The 26,231-nt window shown below is 47.2% G+C and overlaps 1 protein-coding gene across 1 annotated transcript; it reads left to right on the top strand.

Moving 5' to 3' along the window:
• The first annotated feature begins 1,721 nt into the window (after nt 1-1,721).
• LUZP1 (leucine zipper protein 1) lies at nt 1,722-25,536 on the top strand. Its single transcript, XM_024199596.3, has 3 exons — nt 1,722-5,001; nt 22,110-22,277; nt 24,117-25,536. The coding sequence occupies exons 1-3, from the start codon at nt 1,828-1,830 to the stop codon at nt 24,153-24,155; spliced, it is 3,381 nt and encodes a 1,126-aa protein (XP_024055364.2). The 5' UTR covers nt 1,722-1,827; the 3' UTR covers nt 24,156-25,536.
• The last annotated feature ends 695 nt before the right edge of the window (nt 25,537-26,231 follow it).

The following is a 26,231-nucleotide window of genomic DNA, read 5'->3' as shown; positions in this document are numbered from 1 at the left end:
CTCTGATCCAGAGGCAGGTTGCTTCACAGATGTTCCTTGTTGCCTTTTCATGAAAAGTTCTTGGATTCCTGATTATTTGAGGAAATTTCTTTCCTGTATTTTGAACACTGGTGTAGGCAGTGTCTAGTGTGACAGGGTCAGGCCAGAGGGCTACAGGAGAGTGATAGAAGGCATATATATTAGCCCCAGATTAAGTAGGTCCCCTTTCCCTGGGTAAGGTAACAGGGAAGGTTCCAGAACAATCAGGAACTTTCTGGAAACAATTAAGGCAGACAGGCTGATTAGAACACCTGCAGCCAATCAAGAAGCTGCTAGAATCAATTAAGGCAGGCTAATCAGGGCACCTGGGTTTAAAAGGGAGCTCCCTTCAGTTTGTGATGCGCGTGTGAGGAGCTGGAAGCAAGAGGCGCAAGGAGCTGAGAGTGAGAGGGTGTGCTGCTGGAGGACTGAGGAGTACAAGCGTTATCAGACACCAGGAGGAAGGTCCTTTGGTGAGGATAAAGAAGGTGTTTGGAGGAGGCCATGGGGAAGTAGCCCAGGGAGTTGTAGCTGTCATGCAGCTGTTACAGGAGGCACTATAGACAACTGCAATCCACAGGGCCCTGGGCTGGAACCCGGAGTAGAGGGCGGGCCCGGGTTCCCCCCAAAACCTCCCAACTCCTGATCCAACACAGGAAGATCTCTGAGGCTAGCAAAATCCACCAATAAGCGCAGGACCCACAAAGGTAGACGAGGAACTTTGTCACACTAGTTACTTTAGCCTCTCCTCTGTTGTGGTGATCATTCCTCTTTTTATGTACTTCGTGTCTTCCAGTTTCCAGCTCTAGTTTATGGTCATTGATTCTCTGTCTAAGAGTTTGCCTGAGATGTGCACATTTCTCTGAAGTGAGGTATCTGCTAATGGAATAGTTTTGTGCAGGGATCCATAATGTGTGCATATGCACACAACTAACCAGTCACAGAGGAGCATGCATCACACACGCACGCACACAAAGAGCACTAATCAATCTTGGAGGGGCGCTGAGTGGATACACTAGGGTAGGCAACCTATGGCACACATGCCGAAGGCGGCACGCGAGCTGATTTTCAGTGGCACTCACACTGCCTGGGTCCTGGCCACCCGTCAGGGGGGCTCTACATTTTAATTTAATTTTAAATGAAGCTTCTTACACATTTTAAAAACCTTATTTACTTTACATACAACAATAGTTTAGTTATATATTATAGACTTATAGAAAGAGACCTTCTAAAAATGTTAAAATGTATTACTGGCACACAAAACCTTAAATTAGAGTGAATAAATGAAGACTCGGCACACCACTTCTGAAAGGTTGCCGACCCCTGCACTAGGGTGACCAGATATCCTGATTTTATAGGGACAGTCCTGATATTTGGGGCTTTTTTTATATGGGCTCCTATTACTCCCCCACCCCCGTCCCGATTTTTCACACTTGCTATCTGGTCACCCTAGGATACACATACATACTGTCTGCCTAACTGAGCTTAGGAGGGTATTCATTTCTCCCACCCACCAGTGGTGGGATACTGGTGACAGTACACTGTATTACTAGACTAAATGGACCACTGATCTTTTCCACTGTGTCACTCCTTATGCTCTGAATTATAGCGTTCAGAAACATGTTTAATGAAAGAAGAGATTATACAGAAGAAACATTTCCTACCTTCCTGTATTCACTTTGTTTTCTTCTTTCAGGCTAAAATTGTCTCTGTCAAAGAAGCTGCAGGATTCAAGGAGAAACCGACATGTTTAAAATCACCCCTTTGATCCAAACTGAAGAAAATTGAACCCAAGAACAAAAAATAAAAATGGCAGAATTTACAGGTTATAAGGAGACTTCAAATCGCCATCTTCGATTCAAGTTACAGAGTCTTGGCCGTCGTCTTGATGAACTGGAAGAAGCAACAAAAAATCTCCAGAAAGCAGAGGATGAGCTTCTTGACCTTCAGGACAAAGTTATCCAGGCAGAAGGCAGCAATTCTAGCATGCTGGCTGACGTAGAAGTTCTGAGAAAAAGAGTGCTGAAAATTGAAGGCAAGGATGAAGAAATAAAAAAAGCTGAAGAGCTCTGTCAGTTGATGAAGGAAAAACTGGAGGAGGAGGAAAGTCTCACTCGAGAACTTAAATCAGAAATTGAACAACTTCAGAAGAGAATGGCAGAACTGGAAAAACTGGAGGAAGCTTTCGGCAGGAGCAAGAATGATTGTACTCAGCTGTGTCTGAGCCTTAATGAAGAAAAAAATTTGACCAAAAAAATATCTACAGAGTTGGAAATACTTAGGATGAAAGTAAAAGAACTTGAAGCATCTGAAGACAGACTGGATAAAACTGAACATAGTTTAGTAAGTGAGTTAGAAAAGCTGAAATCTTTAACACTGAGCTTTGCTAGTGAAAGAAAACACTTCAATGAAAGAGAAAAGCAGAATGAAAAATTAATCCAGGAGCTAACACAAAAACTAGAACAAAACAACAAACTAAATAGGGCAGATCAAACTAGAAATGCATCAAACCTGCTAGAAAGATCATCAAATAGTCTTCTGGATAGAAATGACCTGAGAATTGAAGATGACTTGACCTCTGCATTGCCCTCTAAAGAAACCAGAAGAAAGGGAAGCTTGGATTACCTAAAGCATGTAGAAAATGAAACCAGAAATAAATCAGAAAATCAAAAGAATAAAAATCAAGAAGACAACAAAGTGAAAGATCTCAACCAAGAAATTGAGAAACTTAAAACTCAAATTAAACATTTTGAATCTTTAGAAGAAGAACTTAAAAAAATGAAAGCCAAAAATAATGACCTGCAAGATAGTTATCTGAGTGAACAGAATAAAAACAAGCTCCTGACTGGTCAATTGGAAGAAATTAAAATTCAAATAAAGAAACAAAAGGATATGGAGAATGGTGAGGTGGAAAGTGAAGAAATGAGCTTCCCCAGCAGAATTAGACATGACAGACCTAAATACAGAGGTATCACAGCTGAGCCGGCAATTTCAAAACACAAGTCACGGGAGCTTTCACCTCAGCATAGACGAGAAAGGACACGGAACAGAGAATTCTCTTCCAATAATGACAGTTATACCACAAGTAGCAAGCAAGTTCCCAGTCCAAGTTTAATTACTAGGAGAACAGTAAAGGCATCTAGTACATCTGCTCTACTAGACACTGTGATTACTGATACAAAAAGAATGGAAGACAAATCAGCAGTTGCTACATATTTATCTATGCAGAAAGATAGTGTTGCTCCACAAAATGAAGTGAAGAAATCGAGAGAGCAGCCATCTGTGCTGAGTCGATACCCACCGGCTGCACATGAGTACAAATCTTGGAAAGCATCTTCCAAACCTGGGAATGAAAGTGGACTGAAGACCAAGGTTGAAAAGCCATCTCAAATATTTAGTGATGTTTGCCAAGGTAACTCTGATGAAAAATCAAGCAAAGGAGAAATGACTATATCTTTGACTGAAAAGATGAAAACAAGCCAAACAGAGATGTCTGATCTATGTGTAGAGATACCCTTTATGAAAAGTAACCATGCACCATCCAATGAAACAGCTTCATCATATAGATACCATATCTCTTCTCAGATGTTAGCAGCTGAATCCACCAGCTCTAAAGCAGAAGCAGCAACAGTCTCTGTTTTATCTCATAGACAGTCCCCAGAAGGGAAATCTAAAAGAACAATAAACTCCCAAGAAAGAGAATTTACAGACACTTTTCATGAAAATACAAAGCCTCCGACTTTAATAAAGTATTCAAACAGCTCAAGAAGTCAAGAAGACATCTTACAGATTCTCACAAGTCAAGGTAAGGAAGGAATGGACCAATCTGCACCATCAGTTACAGATCAGACAAATGTTGGCATAAAATCTGACTCTTTGAGATCCAAAGCCATCAAACCAGCTAGCCATGAAAAACTTAGTACAGATGAGGAGATTGGTAAAAGCACCAATGCTGCTACTGAGTCAGAACTGGAGACGAGAAAGAAACCCAGTTCCAGAGAATTCTCAAGCTCCAGAGGAGTTCTCAGAGCATCTCTCTTTGAAAAGGATAAAAATACTGGAAATGAAGATGACCCCCTCAAATCCATAAAGACATCTTCAGATGCCGCCAGCGTAGGATTGAAATCCAGAAGGTCATTCAGCCCTAGAGAAGCTTTGAGATCAAAAGCCATCATTAAACCTGTAATAATTGAAAAGGACATGAAAGAAGTAATGGGAGGGGCTGGGTCTGAAGAATACTCTCAAAAACAGAAATCTCTCTTTAAAACTGTGACAAATAAAATGACAAGCAGCATAACAATCTTCCCCTCTGAGCCAGCCAACACAAGGACCAACACAAATGAAGCCGCAAAGGAAAGACATACTTCTACCAGCAATATTAGAGTCACTCCAAATGAGCTATCAACCATAACAAACAACATCAGCACACCCTTTGAGATCTCAATTAATAAGAGTGATATTGCTCTGAAATTATCTGAGGCAGATAAAATTGGGGATTTAGCTCTGAGAAACAGGACGGAAACACTAATCTCAAGAAGCAGTATTATGATAAAACCTTCTGAACACATTGAGAAGAACAATTGTGAGCCATCCTTAGAATCAATCAGCTGGAAAAGCCATGGGCCTTTAGAAGCAGATTCACCAGAGACAAAACACATCACTCTGAGAAGTTCTTGGAGGACAAGGCGGGGATTACAATCTTTGGAAGACTCTCAGATCAAAGTGGAAAAAAATACAGCTTCCACTCGTACAAAGGCATGCAAGTCATCTACAGACCTCTCTGAAACGGAAGGGGCCAATGCAAGAATACATTTACTTGAGCAGAATTCAAGGAAGTCCAGGGCCACTATTAATTCTTGGAATACCCCTGAATTAGAATTCCGAAGGACCCAAAGTAGCTTGAGTGCATCTGAGCTATCTACTCGAAGGAGCTACGTCCATGATCCCATCACTGCTTCTACTTGGAATCGCATGACATTACCAGTAAGTGTTCTCTGTTTTCTGTTACTTTTAACTGTCATTCTCTCTTTGAAATTGTCCACTAATTGTAGGATGCCCAACTTGAAATACTAACAGTTCTGATTTTCAGAGATGTTACATTCCCACAGCTCCTGTTCACTTCAACTGATTACCTAACTATTGAGGCATCCAAATTAATTAGCGACTTTGGAAAATTGGGCGGATTAGTTGTGTTCCCATCTGCCTCATTCTTGTACTGCTCCCTGTGTAAATAAAGCCATACTCATCTGTTCTTGCCAAGGCTAAGAGAGGAAATAATTGGTCCCAGCTTAGTCATGAGCCTATATGTCTTTTAAAGTCAAGCTTTGCAAGGTAGAGTCAGCAGGAAATAGCAAAGAATTCATTTAAAGAGTGCTGCACTGCTTCAGTCTGAACTTTCAACTTCCATTTTTAAAGGGACGCTGGCTGTGTCACCTCCATGTGTGACATACCTCAAACGGCTCCCTGGAACATGTCCTAGCAGACCACAGAGAGACGGCTGGTTGCATGGTGCTGCCATCTCCTCCTAGTTCCAAGTTGCTAGATCACCTTGAGAAAAAGCTTAAAACACATGAACTGCTTTCCTAGCATTACTTTTCCTTGCTATTGAGGATGTTATTCAGTTGTCAGTGAGAGGAGAGCTTGCATAAGGGGAAATCCAGGAGATGCTCTCACTGTTAAGATGTGGTTCTCTCTCTGAAGAGGACTGAGAATCCCTGACATTAAAATATTCATCTGGTGGGGTGTGTCCATTCTGGCCATGCTAAATAATATGTGTTTTAATTACTGTTTGAGTTCAATGTACCCACTCTTTATGCAGTATCTATACAATACAAACAGCAGGGGCGCCCACATTAACTCCCACAGCCATTTTCAGTGTTGGTCTGAAGCACAAATAAAGTACAGAAGAGATCAAAGGTCTGTAGGGTCATTGTGGAAGGGAGGGAATTCTCAGCCAAATGAATTTGCTACTGAACAAAGGTTTCCATTTGGGAATATAGATGAAGATGTGAGAGGGTATTTTTGTTTTGCAAACCTTGCTTTGTTCCCTAGAACCAACTTCACTTCTCGGGGAGTAAGCATACAATGCAACACGTCTTTACTTTGTAGCATCTATTGTCATTAGAGAGTTAGGGTCAGATTATCAAAGATATTTGGGCACCTAAAGATGCAGATAGGCACCTAGTGGATCTATATTGGATCTGATAGGCATGTTTGAAAATCCCACTAGGTACATTTCTTCTTTGAGTAGCTGAAGACATCTATTCCAAGTAAGTGTGTGCGCACCCCAAACGCTGGAGCCGGAGACTTTTGCCTAGCAGTACCATTAGAGGGGCAGCATCCGGCGATATGAGATGGCACCGCCCCAGCCCCCCTCAGTTCCTTCTCATCACCCATCGGCTGGAGTCAGAGCTCTTGTGGTGGTGGGTTTCACAACCTTACATTCATCTTTTTTGTGTAGCTTATTGTACGTAGTTAAGAGTTAGATTTAATAAAAAAAAAATAGAGAGAGAGTATTAGTGGCTGTGTCCCCCCCCTCGATGCCCTCCCCAGGTTTAAACATTGTCCTTCGTGTGGAGTGGCGTTTCCCAACAGTGACCCCACACACAGTGCTTGCTCTGCCTTGGCAAAGCCCATCTTAAGGAGCGCTGTTCATCTGTAGATCGTTCAAGAAGAGGACTCAGGTGATGCAGGTCCTTTGCCTCAAACAGCACCTGCTTGAACAAGCCACGTGGACTGAGCCCACACAGGGGACTATCTCGGGCCGCAGATTGCCCTGGGGCTCAGAAAGTGCTGCTGCCTCTTGTTCTGGGGTAGTGACCTCTCCGAAGAGGCACAGGAGTCGTTCTCCGTTGTTGGCACCAAAGAAGAGTTGTCCCAGGCAACTCTTCTGCCTTCCCTGGCATGGGACCAGTCCTGGTGCGCAGGATGGCACATGTACATCTGTTCCTCCTTTGGTACAGGGCAGGAAGGGCAGAAACCCTGTACTGTTGACTACAGTTCTGGCCTCCAGGCATCTATTTAGAGGCCAGTACTGACTGGAGGGATGCCAGTACTGACCGTGTCTATGATGTCAGCATATCAGGCTGTAGCGGACCTACTGTGCCTTTTGGTCCCGTCATCGCTGCTGGTCAAAGACTTCGCGAGGCTGGTGTCTGCAGTGGCCCCCCAATTAATGAGGTGCTCCTCAAACCTGTGAGTGCTCTTTGAGGTACACCGGCTTCACTACCGCCAGTGGTCAAGTGCTTGGAGAAGTGCTATTTTGTGGCTGTACAGGCATACAAGGGGGTCTATTCCCATCTGGCCCCAAACTCCCTGGTGGTCATGGCAGGACAGGTTCAAGTCCACGTCCAAAGACAGAGAGACTAAGCGTTTGGACCTTTTGGGCAGAAAGGTATGCACCTCCTAATGGTTACAGATGAGGATTGTGAACCAGCAAGCTTTATTGTCCAAATATGACTTTCTCAATTGGTTGACTATGGCCAAATTTGAGGATCAGTTGCCTGAAGTGTCTTGTGATGAGTCTTGTGTGTTTGTCACCGAAGACTGCTTGATGGCCAAGATGTCTTTGCAATCCGCCCTTGATATTGCGGACACCTCGACCAAAGTGATGGCCTTGGCTATTACTATGAGGAGGGCTTCCTATCTCCAAAACTCAGGGATTGCTCTGGATGTCCAGCAAACAATCGAAGACTTGCCTTTTGATGGCAGAGCCTTGTTTTCAGACAAGATTGAAGCCCTGCTTTCCTTTAAGGATTCCAGGGCTACCGTAAGGTCTTTGGGGGTGCATACGCTGCCCATGCAGAGACACCACTAAGGGGCACAGCAACAACAACTGTACAGACCACAGCATCCTTTCGTCAGCCCTTCTCCTCGAGACAGTGAGTCTAATCCAGGAAGAGGGAAAGGTCTCACAAGAGGAAGCACTCGAGCTCAGGGCCTGGCTGGGCTGTTCACCCTCCTTTTGCACCTGTTAAGCGCCCATTTTGACTCATTGGTCCAGAGCACCATTCCAGTTCTTCTTCTTCCACTCTCGTTGCCTCCCACCCCCTGTTCCATTGGGGACAGGCTGGTCTGCTTTTATAATGCCTGGGTCTCAATTACCTCTGACAGCTGGGTCATAGACACACTGTAAGATCGGGCTATACCAGCCAATTTCTCTCCACGCACCAGTCCCACTCTTCAGGGACCCCTCTCATGAGATGCTGCTCTTCGAGCCGGTCAGCTGTCTGCTAATGTTGGGAGCGGTGGAGGAAGTTCTGCGAGAACACCAGCGTCATGGTTTCTACTCCTGGTACTTCCTGATACCAAAATCCAAGGGCAGGATGAGGCCCATCCTCAACCTTTGCGGACTCAACAAATTCATCAGATATGTGAGGTTCCACATGGTCACACTCTTAACTATCTGCCCTGCTCTGTCTTAGAGTGACTGGTTTGCTGCTCTTCAGGATGCTTATTTTCATGTGGCCATTCTACCAAGTCACAGGAAGTTTCTTTGCTTCTTAGTAGGAGAATGCCATTTTCAGTACATAGTTCTCTCATTCGGCCTCTCTTCTCTTCCCCTTCCCCCCCCCCCCCCCCCCCCCCCAAGTTTTCACCAAATATATGGCAGTGGTCATGGCATACCTCTGGAGGAAGGAAATCCACATTTTCCCCTACCTTGATTACCAGTTGCTGAGGGGCAGTTCCAGAGAGGAGGTTCTTGCCCATGTTAACACCGCACACCATTTACTCAACCGATTGGAACTCATTCTAAACACCACTAAGTCAACCATGGCTCCCACTCAACAAATGGAGTTCACTGGGGCTCTGTTAGATAAAGTTGAGGGTGTTCTTGCTGAGCGACTGCTTCCTGGCAATTCAACAAATGTGTCTCCGTCTACAATCGCAACCTTCCATGACAGTTTGTGTGTGTTTGAGCCTGTTGAGCCATCTGTCCAGTTGCACCCAGGTGGTCTAGTTTGCCAGGTTGCGTCTTCACCCTCTTCTGATGTGGCTCAGGACAGTTAACTGCCCAGCCCTGCATCTCTGGACTGGTTGATTCACCTTCCTCCACTGGTCCTGGAGTCCCTTCACTGGTGGGAGTCCCCATGCAACTTGTGCCAAGGAGTTCCTTTCACTCGGCCCTCCCCGATCAAATCAGTGATTAACATTCATCCCTTCTGGGTTGGGGGCGGATTTGGACTTGTTGAGGGTGTAGGGCCTGTGGTTGGAACAGGAAGCCTTGTTCCACATCCATGTATTGGGGCTTCAGGCTATCTACAATGCATGTCGTGCCTTCCAGGACTGCATCAGGCATTCAGTGGTTCACTTACTCACCAACAATACCACCACAATGTACTATGTGAACAAACAAAGGGGAGCCCACTCCAGATTGCTCTGCCTAGAGCCAATCAACCTATGGCAGTTCTGCATCAAAGAAAACATCACCCTGGTAGCTGTCCACTTGCCAGGGGTGCAGAGCCATCTTGCGGAGTGTCTCAGCAGGTTTTTTTCCCCGAGCCACGAATGGTCCCTTAAAGGAGTGTCCTTCAGATTGTTTTTGCAGCATGGGGCATCTCCATGATCAATTTATTTGCAATGAGGGAAAACAAGGAGTGTCACCTATTCTGCTCTCGGGGAGGGTCTCAGCCCAGGCTCTCTCTGACACTTTCCACTACAGCTGGCAGTCGACTCTCTTATATGTCTTCCCTCCTGTCCCAATCATTCCCTAGGTCATTGCCAAGCTCAAGGTGCATCAAGCCAGGGTCATCCTGATTGCCCTGGCATGCCTGAGACAGTGTTTTTTTTCGGGCCTCCTTGTTTTGTCAGATCAGCCTCCCATGCCGCTACCTCTCCTTCCCAACCTCTTCACACAGATGCATTCTGCATCTGGCGATCAGCTCTCTACACCTTACGGCATGGCTGCTGCATGGCTGAATGAAGAGGAAGAACATTGCTTGGAGGCTGTCCAACAGGTCCTACTTAGCAATAGGAAACCTTCCACTTGGACAGCCTACTTGGCAAAGTGGAAGAACGGGGACTTCCATCCAGCACATCTTGGAGTACCTGCTACACCTTCAGAAATCGGGCTTGGCACTCAGTTCTCTGAGAATGCACTTGGCAGCAATAGCCGTGTTTCATCCGTCTATTCAAGGGAAATCAGTTTTTTTCCAACGCCATGGTGACAAGGACTTCTCCGCCTGCATCCTCTGGTCCAAGGGCCAGTCCCCTTGTGGGACCTAAACACTGTTTTAGCAGCTCTTATGGGACCTCCATTCGAGCCCCATGCTTCCTGCCCGTTGCTTCTCCTGTCTCAGAAAACTGCATTCTTGGTAGCCATTGCCTCTGGGGCCTCCTTACACACAGTTTTCCACGGACAAGGTAATGATCCAGCCACACCCAAAGTTCTTATCCAACGTGGTCTCTCAGTTGCATTTGAACCAGGTGGTGTATTTTCCCCTAAGCCACATTCCTCCACAGAGGAGCAACGCCTCCAAACGTTAGACACTGAATACGACTGAACTGTTTCGTGCTTCACCTTGCCTGTTCATATCCTATGCGGACTGCATGAAGGGACAAGCAGTGTCTGCACAGGCTATTTCAAGATGGATAATGTCTTGTATTCAGACTGCGTATGAGATAGCGCCAGCTATGATTCCACAACAGATATGGGCTCATTCCACGAGAGCACAGGCAACATTGGTGGTGTTCCTCAGTGATATTTCCATATTGGACATTTGCATGTGGCCATCCATACATTTACGGACCATTACATGATCACTGCATATTCCAGAGCAGACGCTAATGTGGGAAGAGCAGTCCTGAGGTCCTATTCCGATAGACTCCGAGCCCCACCTCCGGACGGGGGTACTGTTTGTAAGTCACCTACTGGGCATACACGTCTGCATCTACTCAAAGAAGAAATGGTTACTTACTGTAACTGTGGTTCTTTGAGATGTGATGAAGACGTGTATTCCACGACCTGCCCTCCATCACCTCCGCATTGGAGTCTTTCCCTAGACATTTGATGCGAAGGAACTTAGGGAGGTTGGGGCGGCGCTGCCTCATATACGGGTTATAGACACAAGGCGCAAACACTGCCCCTCTACGGGTACTGCTAGGCCTGTCCAGTGTGCGCACAATTACTTGGAATACACATCTGCATCACATCTCGAAGAACCACAGTTACAGTAACTGTTTGTCAAGGTATTTAGGTACCTAAATGAATCTGGCCCTGAGATAGTACAGTTAGCACTGAGTTCTCTGTTGCTCAACTGTTATTTAAGAGTCTAGGTAAGAACATGGCAGGTAAACAAACCGGCCTGGCCTGCCAGGGGCTTTCCCTGAACAAGCGGTGGACCGGCTTTGAGAACTACTGTTCTAGCTGGTATTTTAAGTGAGATGGAGGGTGCCTGAGGGATCTTGGAAGGCTGGAGATGTAGAAGGGAAAGTTTTTTCATTGAGATGAGATTGTGTGCAGGGAGAGGCTTCGGGAGGAGAGACCAGAGATAAATAAAGAATACGTGATGGCATGGAATACAGGATTTTTTGGCTTCAGTTTCGAATAAACACATCTTACATGCATGGCAGAGCTATGAATGTGTTAGCAGTGCAGCCCAAATGAAGCTTTTACCCAACATTACACATTTAAGTGGTCATGTACTTAGCACCTTGAATCAACTTTCCAGACCTTGGAGGGATAGAAAAGGTCTGTAGTGCCTAACCTCGAAGATCATGAGTCAACCCAGTTGTATGATTTTTGGGATCTAAGTGTGAGCCTTTCCCTGCAACTGTGAAGGCTAGCAACATTTTTTTAGATGAAAGCTGAGCTTCTCACACAATAACATCACTCCAGGAGCTTGGTCTTTGAGAAAAACAACAAATATTGTTAGATTTGCAATAAAATTGTAAAAGTTGGCAACACTGAAAATTATACATTTGAGAAATCTCAAAAAAATCCCCTAAAGGATCTCGGTCTATATCTGGGGGGTCTGCTAGGGCTACTGTATTCCACAGGAAGACCCTTCTAAGTGGCATATAACACCAATCTTTACTTTGGCAGGGGGTGAGATATCGGACCTTAAATCTGCTACCTGTTCAGGACCATGCTATTACCAACTTTGGGAGTTCAAATATCATGATACAGCTCCCTGCCCCCCAAATCACAAGTTTGTCTGTCAAATAATAATTTTTAAAAATCATTGGTGTTGTCTGGTTTTTGTGCTAAGCCGGGCTCCTTGTGTGTGTGTTTCATGATGCAAATTCAACACACTCACAAACTGGGGGCACCTACCCACTTCTGGCTGATGGGAGGGACACACTCTCCAGGCCCTTCCTGTGCTTCCCCCAGGAGGCTTCCCCCTGCTCTCCTATCTCCCCTGTCCTGTCCCCTGCTTCATCTGCACAGAGCCCAACTGCAGCAATTGCTGCGGCAAGGGCAGCTGACTGAGCAGGGCTTGGGAATGGAGGGCCAATGCACCTGCCTTCTCTCCACATCCCGCCCCCCCTCCCCCAGCATTGTTCTACCCTCTCAATGCAGCATGGTGGGAGGTTAAACAGGGCTGAAGCTGCTGCCACTCCCTGGGCTAGGGCCCTGCTCTGCACACAGACAGGAGAAAGCTGAGGCTTCCCAGCTTGCTGAGGCCAGGTGTGAGACCCAATGTATGACAGAGACCCTGACTAGGGGACACTAAAATCGTTCATGCAGGGAGGCTAAACTTTGGTGGGATGTGCCCCTCAGTGCCACTCTGTAACCTCAGCCTCAGGACTCTTCAGTTCTGATAGAAAGAGGGGTCAGTCGTAAAATGTGTGGGCAGGAAATCTGTGAGGAGCAGGCAGCTTTAGAGCTTCAGCATCAGCTGTTGGAAGCTCTGCCCTGTAGGACCCTGCAAACCTGGCGGCGGCATTTCAGGTGCTGACCAATTGAAACTGTCAGCCAAAGCCAGCCGCTGAGGCTGGGGGGAGTTCCCTCTGGTGGTCACAGGCAGAAATTCTTGAGCTGCTCAGGAGACCACAAGTGGATGTAACAAACGGAATGTTGTCAACGTTACGTGTCCAGCCCCTCAGACACTCTGGGAGATTCCACACTTCAGAGGAAAGAAGCAGGAGTTTCTCTGGCGGGTTCTTTTAAAAACTGTTTGAAGCTGGCCAGAGGTTTGGAATGTTAGACTCTTTCCTGTGAAGATGGACTAGCAGGCAGAGAGCAGACCCACAAGTCAAAGGTGCGAGATACTTGCAGTTTATCCAGTGGCTCTGCTATTAATTACAGTGGTAGCACTGGCTCCTCCATGGAGCTGAGCTGTATATTAAAGCAGCAGTGGTATGAGAATTAAGTTCCCATCCTCTCCCTCACTCTGAACATTTTCAGACTTTCTCCTTCCAGGCTGAAATTTTATGTCTTTGGCCTCTGCCTGAAGGTGAATTGTTGATATATTTTTTTTTTTTTTGAAAGTTTGAGCAAAATCTGTTTAGCCATTTTTGGGCAAGTGGAGAGTGAGTCACCTACTGAGCATACATGTCTGCATCTACTCAAAGAAGAAGAAATGGTTACTTACTGTAAATGTGGTTCTTAGAGATGTAATGCCGACATGTATTCCACGTCCTGCCCCCCATCCCCTCTGCATTAGCGTCTTCCCCTAGACCAGCAGTTCTCAAACTGTGGGTCAATACCCCAAAGTGGGTCGTGACCCTGTTTTAATGGGGCCACTGGGGCTGGCTTAAACTTGCTGGGGCCAAAGCCCGAGCCCCACTGCCCAAGGCCAAAGCTGAAGCCCAACGTCTTCAGCCCTGAGCAGCGGGGCTCAGGTTACAGGCCTCCTGCCTGGGGCTTCACCCCTTGGGTTTCGACTTTGCTCCTTCCCCGGCCTGGAGTGGTGGGCTCAGGCTTTGGCTTTCCACCCCACCCCACCCCCTGGGGCAGCAGGGCTTGGGTGAGCTCAGTCCCCCCTCCTGGGGTCATGTAGTAATTTTTGTTGTCAGAAGGGGCTTGCAGTGCAATGAGGTTTGCGAAATCCTGCCCTAGACATTCGGTGCGAAGAGACTGAGGGGGTTGGGGCAGCGCTGCCTCATATAGCCAGGGTAGGGGTTATAAACACAAGATGTGAACACCACCCCTGTATGGGTTCTGCTAGGCAAAAGGCTCTGACTCTGGCATGCTCACACTTACTTGGAATACACGTCTGCATCACATCTCGAAGAACCACAGTTACAGTAACTGTTTCATTTAGGTACCTAAATACCTTGACAATCTGGCCCTGAGATAGTACGGTTAGCACTGAGTTCTCTGTTGCTCAAGTGTTATTTAAGAGTCTAGGTAAGAAGGAAGGAAGATGTTCTAGCTGGTATTTTAAATGAGATGGAGGGATCTTGGAAGGCTGAAGATGTAGAAGAGAAAGTTTTTTTCATTGAGATGAGATTGTGTGCAGGGAGAGGCTTCGGGAGGAGAGACAGATAGATAAATAAAGAATACATGATGGCATGGAATACAGGATTTTTTGGCTTCAGTTTGGAATAAACACATCTTACATGCATGGCAGAGCTATGAATGTGTTAGCAGTGCAGCCCAAATGAAGCTTTTACCCAACATCACACATTTGAGTGGTCATGTACTTAGCACCTTGAATCTAACTTTCCAGACCTTGGAGGGATAGAAAAGGTCTGTAGTGCCTAACCTCAAAGATCATGAGTCGGATCCCAAAAATCATGCGGTTGGGTTAAGTGTGAGCCTTTCCCTGCAAATGTGAAGGCTAGCAACATTTTTTTAAATGAAAGCTGAGCTTTCAAACCTAGCTGATAAACCTAGGGTGCCCTTTCTTGGAGGAGACATGTATTTGCAGTGGCTCAGGTGTGAACACTAACCTCTGGCCTAGAAATAGCCCTCAGGAGCAGGGCACAACTTGAAGCTACAAGGCGTTGGGATAATCTATTCTGACCACCTGTGTAGCACAGGCAAGAGACCTGCCCCCAAATAATTCCTAGAGCAGATCTTTCCCCTGCCCTCCCACCTCACTAAAGAAACAGTATTACAGTGAAACCTTTCTGACCTCTTGAGAAGAACAATGAACCCTCCATTGGAGGCAATCAGTTGTAAGAGCCATAGGTCATTGGAAACAGCTTCTTGAGAGAGAAAATACATCACAGGGAGACATTCTTAAGTTCTTTGGAAGACTCTTAATGCAAAGTGCATAAAAATACAACTTCCACTATCACAAACACATTCAAGTCATTTACAGCCCTCTCTGAAACAGAAGGAACCAACATAAGAATACACCCAGCATTTAAAAAGAGCTAGTGCCACTGTTAATTTCTTCCATCACATTTCTGAGCGTGGAGTCGCTTTAGGATGCAAACCTGTTCTCATTCCTGAGAGCAGTTTTAGTCATATCATACCCACACACACACTTCCCACGGGAGGCAGGGGATAGGACTGGCAACCAATAGGTAGGACAGAGCAAAAAGATGGGAGGCAAGATCCTGGGCACACCTCAGCAAACTCACAGTCCTAAGGGATTAGTTCCCTAAGAGTGAATGCTATGTGGAGAGACGCTAAGAGCATGTTGAAGGGCAAAGTTCAAACCTCCAAATCCTAGGATGAGCCTGGTGTCTAGTTCAGAGCCAATGTTCGGTGGTGGGGGGGCCTTCAAAGGAGCAAAAAACCAAAGTAGTGGGGGAGAATAAAATCTACCTGGGTAAGTGCAGATGTGAACGAGGCAGAGGTTCTCAAATGTGCCTAAGGGATTTAGGGCCTCAAGTCCCATTAAAGGTCAAGGACAGTCAATGGGGCTTGTGCTCCAACATCCATTTGGCACTTCTGAAAATCTTCCTGAGCTCAGTAGGCTAGAGGAGCATCCAAAAGAAGTGGAAATCCTACTCAAACACCAGAATTAGACTGGGACAAAACTGTCTATGTTGCTTTCATCCTAGTGTAACAAGGCCAGATTTTTGAAGGTATTTAGGCATCTAATGATGCAGATAGGTGCCTAGCAGGATCCTAGGTACCCAACTCTCATTGATTTCAGTAGATTTCAAACTTGATTTCAGTGGGAGTTGGGCACCCTGGCCTTTTAGAAAATCCTACTAGGCACCTGTCTACATCTTTAGGTGCATAAATACCTTTGAAAATTTGCCTCTTAAGTTCTTTATAAACAGCAGTGGAATTTTGTGGGCGTTTTAGAGACAGTCCACTATGTCATTGTGGGCAGCCACAAACCATAATATGTGGAGGACTGCAAAATGACTCGATTCTCTGGAGGTCTTCGTGCCTCAAACATCGCTAATAAGAACGCTATGGCTTGGCTTGATCGGATTGCATACACCAAAAAATAAATATTGTAAACAGAATTTATCTTCCCAACACCTCAGAGGTGAGGCGGTATTCCTAGCGGGGATGTTTTTAAATCTACAGGATACCAGTGTATTAAAAGAAGTGGCCAAGAAGCTTTCTGAACCATTAATGTTGATTTTTAACAAGTCTTGGAACACTAGGGAAGTTCCAGAGGTCTGGAACAATGCTACTATTGTACCAGTTTTTTAAAAGGGTAAACAGGATGGTCCAGGAACTATAGGTGGATTATCCTGACATTGATTCCTAGCAAAATAATGGAAAGGCTGATACAGAGTTAAAGATGGTAGCATAATTAGTGCCAGTCATCATGGTTTTATGGAAAATAGGTTCTGTCAAACAAACTGTATATTTTTAATGAGATTAAAAGTTTGGTTAGTAAAAGTAACTGTTAATATAATAAAAACAACAAGGAGTCCTTGTGGCACCTTAGAGACTAACAAATTTATTTGGGCATAAGCTTTCATGGGCTAGAACCCACTTCATCAGATTCATGGAGTGGAAAATACAGGAGCAGGTATAACAATTCAATTGACAGCAGGATACTAAGGGAGGAAAAATATCTTTTGAAGTTATTTGTCTTGTTAGACTGCCCTCACACTTGGTAAGGCAACTCACATCTTTTCATGTATTTATACCTTCTCCTGTATTTTCCACTCCCTGCATCTGATGAAGTGGGTTCTAGCCCATGAAAGCTTATGCCCAAATACATTTGTTAGTCTCTAAGGTACCACAAGGACTCCTCGTTGTTTTTGCTGATACAGACAAACACGGCTACCACTCTGAAACCTGTTAATATAATATACTCCTGTAGACTACTGGAAGGCATTTGACTTAGTCTTGCATGACATGCTGATTAAAAAAGATTAGCACTATATAAAATCAACATAGCCTATATTAAATAGCTTTAAAAGGTAATTGTAAATGTCATTCAATGAGGGTGTTTCTAATGGGGTCCCATGGGGTTTTGTTCTTTATCTTAATGATCTGGAAGAAAATATAAAATCATTGCTGGTAAAGTTTGCAGATGAGATAAAAAATTGGAGTGGTAAATAATGATGGGGACAATTGAACTGGATTGCTTGGTAAATTGGGTTCATTTGAACAACATCCATTTTAATACAGCCAAATACAAGGTCATATGTCTAGGAAGAAAGAATATAAATCAGCCTTCCAGGACGGGGGACTGTACTCTGGAAAGCAGTGACTCTGAAAAGGACCTAGAGGTTATGGTAGATAACCAACTGCACATGAGTTCCCAGTGTGATGCTATAAGGGGTCCCTGGATGTACAAACAGGAATAGCAAGTACAGTAGGGAGGTGGTATTACCTCTGTGTAAGACCTTAGTGAAACCATCACTAGATACTGTCTAGTTCTGATGTCTGTATTTCAAAAGGAAGTTGTCAATGATGACTGGTCTTCAACAGGGGTCTCCCCCATCCTCATTGAATGCCCTAACTGCTGGGCTAAAAGTCAGTCACTCTGTTTCTGGCCCAGTGACTAATTATTTATACAAAGTGGAACAGCATCAACAGGCAAGACTAGAAGAGACATACTTCATGCTAATCCCCAGCCCAGTGGCTAGGGCAGCCTGAAGGGAGATGGGAGTTCAAATCCCTGCTCCACAGCAAACCGAGAGGGATTTGAACCTGGGTCTCCACTCTAAAGTCACGTAGGTGGGCTGAAGGCTATAAGGGGGAGGCAGCACCAACACCTGCGTTTCCGGGATCAGCACTGTTTAGCACAGGGCTCTGAGCATGCCTGCCAAAGTGAGGCCCCTAAGGCAAGATAGATGGGCAGAGTTGGCCCTAGGCGTTTTGCCAACCAGGGTGGAAAAACCCAGCCAAATGATGTCACACACTCCGACTCCACAGTGTTGAGTTGGTGCCCCCAGAAATTGGCACCCAGGGCACCTGCCTCTCCAGCTGGCCCTGTCGGCATGGGAATGCTGAAATTGAGGCTGCTGCCAGGACTCACATGTGAGAGAGGTACCTAGGTGTTAGGACTGAGGTGACTGTGTGCATACCCAGTAGCAGATTTTAGGCACCTAAGTGACTTTGCAGGTGGAAATTTAGGTGCCTACAGGTTTAAGTGGCAGCTGAGTGCGGGTTCTGAGGATCTAAATGTTGGATGCAGGCATCTGAAGTGTCTGTTAGGGGCCTGAATTCCTTTGTGGATCTAGCCCTTTCTGTTCAAAGTCTCTCCTGTGGGAATTGTGCTGGGGAACTAAAGGGGGGTGTCCTTTGTCTCCTTTAATCTTCACATTAGCCATGGATAAGCCTACATTTTAGTTACAGGTATTTTTAGTAAAAGTCATGGACAGGTCACGGGCAGTAAACAAAAATTCACTGCCCATGACCTGTCTATGACTTTTACTAAAAAGACCCGTGACTAAATCTTGGGGAGGGGGTGCCCCGGGTGCTGTGGGGAGGCAGCTTGGGGGTGCCATGGCCCCAGTCCCTGCAGGTGCTGGGGGGGAGGTGGGTGGCACTGCATGGCCCAGGACCCCCACGGCTCCCCAGAAGCGGAACCATCCCTCAGCTCCTAGGCAGAGGTGTGGCCAGGTGGCTCTGCACATTGCCTCCACCCCAAGCACCGGCTTTGCAGCTCCCAGAGGCAGCACGCAGAGCCCCCTGGCCATGCCTCCACCTAGGAGCCAAGGGATGTCGCCGCTTCCGGGGAGACCTCCTCCCCCACGAGGTAAGCGCCGCCCAGAGCCCCCACCCCTTCCTGTGCCCCAACCCCCAGCCCTGAGCCGCCCACCCAATGTCCTGTTGCTGCTGGGGGAGGGGGACCCGAGGCTGCCCCCACAGCAGCCGATGTGGCTGGCCCAGGGGCTGCTCGAGCTGCTCAGGCAGCCCCCGGGCCAGCCACACCAGCCACTGCAGAAGTCATGGAGGTCCCGGAATGTCATGGAATCCGTGACCTCTGTGACAAACTCTCAGCCTTAGCCGTGGAGCCTATTGCACAGTGAATTTATCACAGGAATAGAACTTGCAAGAACATATCAGTTGTAATCACCAAGGATGTGATATTATTTGTATCTAACCCAAACAGCTAAAGAAATCCATTATTTTAGGAAAATGAGTGGCTTTAAAGTAAAATATGCCAAATCTGAAGTGCTGTCTGTGAATTTGCCAGCCTCTGAGAAGTCACCAGAAAACATTTGATACAAATACCTGGGAATCAGATCTTAAAGTGCCTAGAAGAGCTCCATGATTTCAATATCAGAGCACTACCTCAGGAAATGGGAAAAGATTTGGAGTGCTGGGGGAAGTATGCAATTTCTTGTTTAGGGATACTAGCCACACTCAAAATGAGTATTTTTCAAAGGACATTCTTCTTGTTTCAAAATCTTTCTATAATCATCCCAGATAAAACTCTAGCAAGAATACACAGAGTGGTGTTAGAATGTAGATGGAATGAGGGTGTTCCTAGATTCCAAGGCCAGCAGGGATCATTTTGATCATCTACTGTGATCATCCTGTGTACACAGGCCAGAGAACTGCCCCAGCTTTTACAAAAACAGTCAATCTTGATTTAAAAATGGTCAGTGATGCAGAATCCACCATGACACTGGGTAAATTGTTCCAATGGTTAATTACTCTCACTGTTAAAAATGTACACCTTATTTCAAGACTGAACTTCTCTTGCTTCAACTTCCAGCCATTGGATGCTGTTATACATTTCTCTGCTAAATATGCGGGGCTGATCTGACTCCCACTGAATTAAACCAAACTCTTCAGAGTTCGTAGATAATTTTTCTTTCTTTAAAACAAACTAAATGCATAAAGTTATGTTTATGTGACTTGAATGTTGCACAATTGCAACCACAAAGTCCAGAAATGGAAAAGTTGTTCCAGTAGCAACATGTAACCAGATGCATTGCACAGGTGGAGTATATTTTAATTCTGCTTTGTTTGTTTAAGAGGTAGTTTAGACTCCCATCTTCAAAGACAGCTGCTAATTTTAGAGTATCCAGTTTTTGGTTACCTGGTTGAAATCAATGGGAGCTGTAGACGTTCTTCATCTCTGAAAATCAAATACTAGGGCCCAGATCCTCAAAAGTGCTTAGAAGCCGATCTGCCTCTGCTGGTACCTAAGCACATCATTGAGGTGCCACTGGCATTTTGAAAGCCGTGACTCAGCTGGCGCCTAAGTGCCCTGGGTGCCTAAGTTTCCACTGGTCAGGATTTGCAAAACCGCCGAAGTACTAACTCTGCCCCACAGCTACTGAGCTGCTCCGAGCCCTTGCTGAAACCTCATAGCCCCCGAAGTAGGATTCTCAAACTAGGCAGGGGAATGCCTGGCTTGCTAGTGGGGCCTAATCCAGTCAGCATTCTCTGAGCAGGCCTAAGTCCTGATACCAGTCAGACCCCTCAGCAGGAGGGCTGGAGACAGGCCACTAATAGGCAGCAGAGAGCCTACAGAAGAGAGCACCAGGGCCAACGGAAAATGTAGGGCAAGCACGAGAAAGGTATCAAGCATGAGCAAGAAACAGAGAGAGAGAAATGGTTACAGATGCTAGGACATGGGCTTCCTAAGCAGCTGAACTGGCTTAGAGCCCTGATCCTCAAAGGTATTTAGACACCTAACTCCTATGGGAATTAGGTGCCTAAATACCTTTGAGAATCTGGGCTTAGGTCCCTAAGTGCAGGAGAGCATTCGTGGCTGAGGATCCTCAATGGAGGGAGATGTCAGGTCATACCAGGTCAGCCACTTAGGCATCTATACCCCTTTCTTCTCTCTACCCCTCTCCTCAACCTTTTGCTCTTGGCTGGCTTAGACGGCTCCCTGCTCAGCTACCTGACTTCTGAGAACCCCTTGCTTAGACACCTACCTTATGGGGGGGTCTGGGCACGTAGCATGGGTTGAAATGCAACAGGGCGGCAGAGCACCTAGGGGTTACGCACAGGGCCACCCAGAGGATTCAGGGGGCCTGGGGCAAAGCGGGGGAGCTGCGGCGCTTGTACTCACCCGGCGGCACTCCGGGTCTTCGGTGGCATTTCGGCAGCGGGGGGCCCTTCAGTCGCTCCGCGTCTTCGGCAGCACTGAAGGACCCACCGCCGAAATGCCGCTGAAGACCCAGGCTGCCGCTGGGCCAGGGCTTGCAGGGCCCCTGTGGGGCCCGGGACAAATTGCCCCACTTGCCCCCCCCACCCCCCCGGGCGGGCCTGGTTACGCATTGCAACCCTGACCAGAGCAATGCTGAGGTATCTCTAAGGATCTGGGCCTGTGTGTCTAACACTGGGCATCCAAAAAGGGAAGCCCCTCACTCAGTGCCCACTTCGAAAAATGTTGGCTTCAGAACGCTGCTGTTTATTTTTATAAATATTAATTGAAAACGAAGCAGTTTGCCCTGAAGCCAAGTTAATGGTGCTGTTGCAGTCCTAATTTCTACATTTCTTGCCTGATTAAACTGTTTTTTTAACTTTGGGACCTTGTCATTGCATCAGTTATTCTGCACTCTGGGTTTGCTGTGGGAATACATGGGCAGCAGGTCGTTTGCTGATGATGCAAAGTTATTTTCATCAGTAAAACTGACAGAGGACTGTGAGGTTCCCCAGAAGGCTTTATGCCCTTTGTGAGACTGGACAGCACAATGGATGGTGAAACTCACCATGGGCAAGTGGGCACATTAGCTAAATTAGCCATGACTTCTCTGATGCTGCACACCTGCAGGACTCTTGGAGGCAGCTATAGTTCTGGGCACTCTCTGGTGTATTGAACAGCACAAGATTTCCAACCTTTTTGCTCCTATTACTACAGGAGGAAAGCAAAGATTTTGTTCCCAGTTCCAGAAGAAAACAATATGGCTCTTCTGAGCAGCTGTCCCAGGCTGAGACTTCAGAGAAAAGGCCAACCTCCCAGATGGAGCTGCAGCAGCGCCCTGGAACCAGCCCCCATGCACAGCTGGGCTGCAAGACAGAGGACCAGGTAGGTCAATCTAAGTGCTATTCTAAAGAGAACTAAACTGGTCAAGGGTGAGGCTTCAGAGATTTGCAAGCTTGCTGACTTTCACCCTACAGCCAGGTCAGCCTTGGGGCCACTGCTGCTGCAGGGTTGGGGGTCCATTCCTGCCCATGTGCTTGGGGTATGCGGATCCTTCCTACCTCTTTTCACACGGGGGACAGGGTCACAGGGGTATAGGTAAGTGGGTGGAGGGTCAGGTGGCTATTTTCGCTCCCTGTGTAATTAGGTGTGAAGAACAGTGCAGGAGCTGCTCAGAACTCTTTCTGTTCAGTGTTTGTTGAGAAGCAAACCCAACAGATTGCAAGTCAGTCGGGGTGACATCCTGTTTTGCCTCACTCTGAACTTTCCTTTGGGTACAGGCTTGTGTGCAGGGTCTCTTCCCATTGATTTTCGTTTGTCAGAGTTTGGAGCAGTGGGTGGTGAGGAAATCCTCTCTCACAAGCACCACTTCCTTCCCCACACAGAGAACTCAGAGGGGATTTGCATGAGCCTACACTGCACTTTAACACCCATGGCTGGCCCATGGCAGCTGACTTGGCTTCGCAGGGCTTGAACTGCAGGCCTGTAAAATTGCAGTTGCGGACGTTCAGGCTTGGGCTGGATCCTGAGCTTTGGAACCCTCTCCCTCAAGGGGTCCCAAAGCCTGGAAGTCAGCCTGAGCCCAAATGCCTACGTAATGATTAAACAGCCCTGTTGCCTGAGCCCCGCAAGCCTGGGTCAGCTGACATGGGCCTGAGCACGTGCATGGCCAAGCCTGAGAAACACTGCCTGGGAACTCGTAAAGATATGAATTTTTTGACATTTGGCTGCTGTTCCTTCAGAGCCTGTCTGCACTGGCACTTAGAGTGCATGGCATCTGTCCTGAGTATGCTCTTTTCGATGGATGCTGTTAGCAAAGTAAGCACTATGCAACTTAATGTGACTGCTGTGAAAAGCGACTGTCAAATGGCATCATGGGGCTCCGTATGCATTGTGTCTCCATGACTCGAGATCAGATCTGTCTAATTTGGAAATAAGACATGTTTTATAACTGTCAATGCCACCAACTCCCCTTTGGGTCTGAGAGTCAAGCTGAGTTCTTTCCATTCCCTGCCTCATCACCAATGGTAGTTGTTCTGCAGCCAAAGTATTCCCAGAGGGACACCTTAAGGTTAATGACATTGCACGGGTGTCATTAGGATCATGATCTGCCGAAAATGGGGCTCCACAGATTTAGCTGAGGGCTTATTTTGGCCCTGCAGGGTCACCTATTACTGGTGATGATGCACAAGATGAGGCCAGTGTGATTCATAGATTGCAGGCTGCCTTCTTGAGGTTGGCAGCTGGAAAACCCTGGAAACTAGTGCCCTGGTTATATCCACTGGGAAACAGGCCAGGTCCCTAAGGGAAAAATTCCATAAAACTGAGAAAATAGCAACTACAAAACTGTGCTCCTTCTGTAGCTCAAGGAGGCTGATTTAACAAATACGACCTGTCCCTGGACAAGGCCATGGTATCATTGGGAAGCCTAAGGATGAGATGGGGCATGTCAGAGCTGTTCCAGTATAAATACAGAAAGGGGGTAGGTTCCACTGGCCAGATCTGACCCTGTCTGCTCCCTCTGAGTTGCCCTGTCTGTGCATGAGGCTGTGGCATTTGCTCCCTCCAGGGGAAGGTAGGAGAGGCGGTAAAGGGAGAGGGTTTGGGTGGTGGTGGCTGTCCAAGAGAAGTTGTGATGTTTGTTCCTCTGGTGCATACTGCTGTTGGAGAGGAACAGATCTCTGAGCTGCTCAGTATGTGATGCTGTGGGGTTCTCTCTTCTAGGGCATTTCCCGCTCCTCCCGGATGACCTCTAGGAGATGAACTTCTTTCCTTTCACCAAACGAACACTCCATTTCGTGGGGCAAGAGCCAAGGCTGTTACCAGCTGCATGGGTGTCATTCCTGCCTTGTAAACGCAACGAAGCCTTCAGCTAGCCTGGAATCTGTTTTCTAATGTGATTTGTGTGGGACAGAAGATTAACGAGCACATTTTCCTTCTCTGCCAGGAAGGTGGCTGCAGAGACTTCTCTCAGGGGAACCCCACTTCTCATCTCTGGTCTGAGACTGGATTTGTCTCCACAGGAATATAGGTCTGTATCAGTATGGAAACTCCTCTGGGTCCGTGGCCACTGCTTCTATAGCCTGCTATGGTACTTGCAGTACAAAAGAGAACCCTACATTAACCACTGTAATTTATAAAGAACAGTAGAGCTACCCCAATGGCCACAATGCAACTGGCTCTTACAGCTGCTGAGCACATCTGGATTTTCAAAAGGAACCAAGTCCTTCCACGTCTGAAAGTTTTCAGTGTCATGGTGAAAGTTTGCATTATTCTTAATCTGACTCTGCTATTGCTCAGTCAAAACACCTTGCACCAGGAAAGCACATGAGTTCCCAGATCTCTTCAGCCACATGAAGGAGGAACGCATTCACCCCAGGTCACATCCATGTGCAGAGAACATTGCTTAGAGAGCTTCTTCACCAGGATTCCTGCCACAGGCCTGGCATGCCTTGCCACCCCATTCCTCCTTGGCCAGAGATTTGATAATACAAGGCTGTTTACTGAGCCAAGCAAAACAGCAATGAACGCTTCCCCCAGCTTGGACCTGGCTGCCTTTCAGCCAGAGCTCTGTGCTCCCACTGCCCCTCCCACCCCCCTCTCCCGCCTTAGCTGCCATGCACTGAGGTTCATGAGTGGAGCTTTGCACCCTGCACTCGAAGGCAGAACCCTCCTCTCCAAGAGGCACAAATGAGCATTGAGCTAAACTGGGATTGATATGCTCAGGCCATTCTCCAGCCTTGCCAGGCGCCATCCTGTGTGTCGCCCTTCTGGCCAGGGGCTGTTCTACCTTCTCCCCACTACCCCTCTGGATAGGGGCTTTTCCTTGCCCCTCCCTGTTACCACACTGGACAGGGGCTATTCCACGAACCTCCCATCATGCTTCAGGACAGGGTGATTGCCTGAACCTTCCTGTCTCCCCTCTGGCCATGCTGGGAGCCATTCCACCCTGACTCCATTGCATTGGCTATTAGTGCTGCATGGCACCCACCCCGCACAGTGCGGGTGGGGGGGGTGCTACATGGCTCCCAGCCCAGTCAGTGCCGTGATCTCATAGTCTGTTTGCTGTCAGGGAAGGCAGTTTGCATGTGAACCACAGATGGGTACAGAGCTCTCATGTTCCCATAGACAACCCCATCCCTCTCCCATCTTCCTATCCCCAACTCACATATAGAAACAGCTGCTCTTTCCCCCAGACCTCTCCTTTAGCCATCAGGAATGGCTGCCCCTCCCCATAGGAGGGGATCACCAGTGGGCCCAGCCAATCCAGGGGTTGGGGTTAGGGAGGGAGGCTGGAGCAATAATAGGAGAAAAGAAGAGGAGCCTACTGAGCCCTTATCTTCTGCACCCACCTAACCCCCATGCACTGTCAGTGGGGGGCACTGCACTCTGGGCCAGGGAGGAAGGAGTCCCTGTCGGGTCCCAGGAAACAACATTGCCTTCCCCTCATGCTTGCCACTGGGTCTCCCCAGCACCTGGAATCCATGGAGGAGCTCAGCCTGGGAGGCTGCTGGGTAAGGCCCAGCTCGCTCAGAGCCCCTCTGCTTGGCCTGTCCAGTGCAATGTGAGGGGAGGATTCATTGCCTGACATTCATGCCCTCAGCCCCACACCAGGAGAGCTGAACTCATTTTGTGGCTGACTCCTGCCCATGCTGCAACCTCGTATGGTAAGGACAGCAGAGCCCGAATGACAGGAGTGTCCTGAGCCTACATTGTTGTGGCCAAGAGAGGGGTGATCTGCTCCCAGAACAAACCACTTACTACGTGACATCTCAGGGCTGGGGAGCAGCCTGCCGCAGATACACCTTGTGTAGCACACCAATTCCCCTTGGGGCCCAC

This window comes from Terrapene carolina, unplaced genomic scaffold (assembly GCF_002925995.2).
Source record: "Terrapene carolina triunguis isolate 2854851 unplaced genomic scaffold, T_m_triunguis-2.0 Scaffold236, whole genome shotgun sequence".
In the NCBI taxonomy this organism is placed as follows: Eukaryota; Metazoa; Chordata; order Testudines; family Emydidae; genus Terrapene; species Terrapene triunguis.
This window is presented reverse-complemented; position numbering and strand designations above follow the sequence as displayed.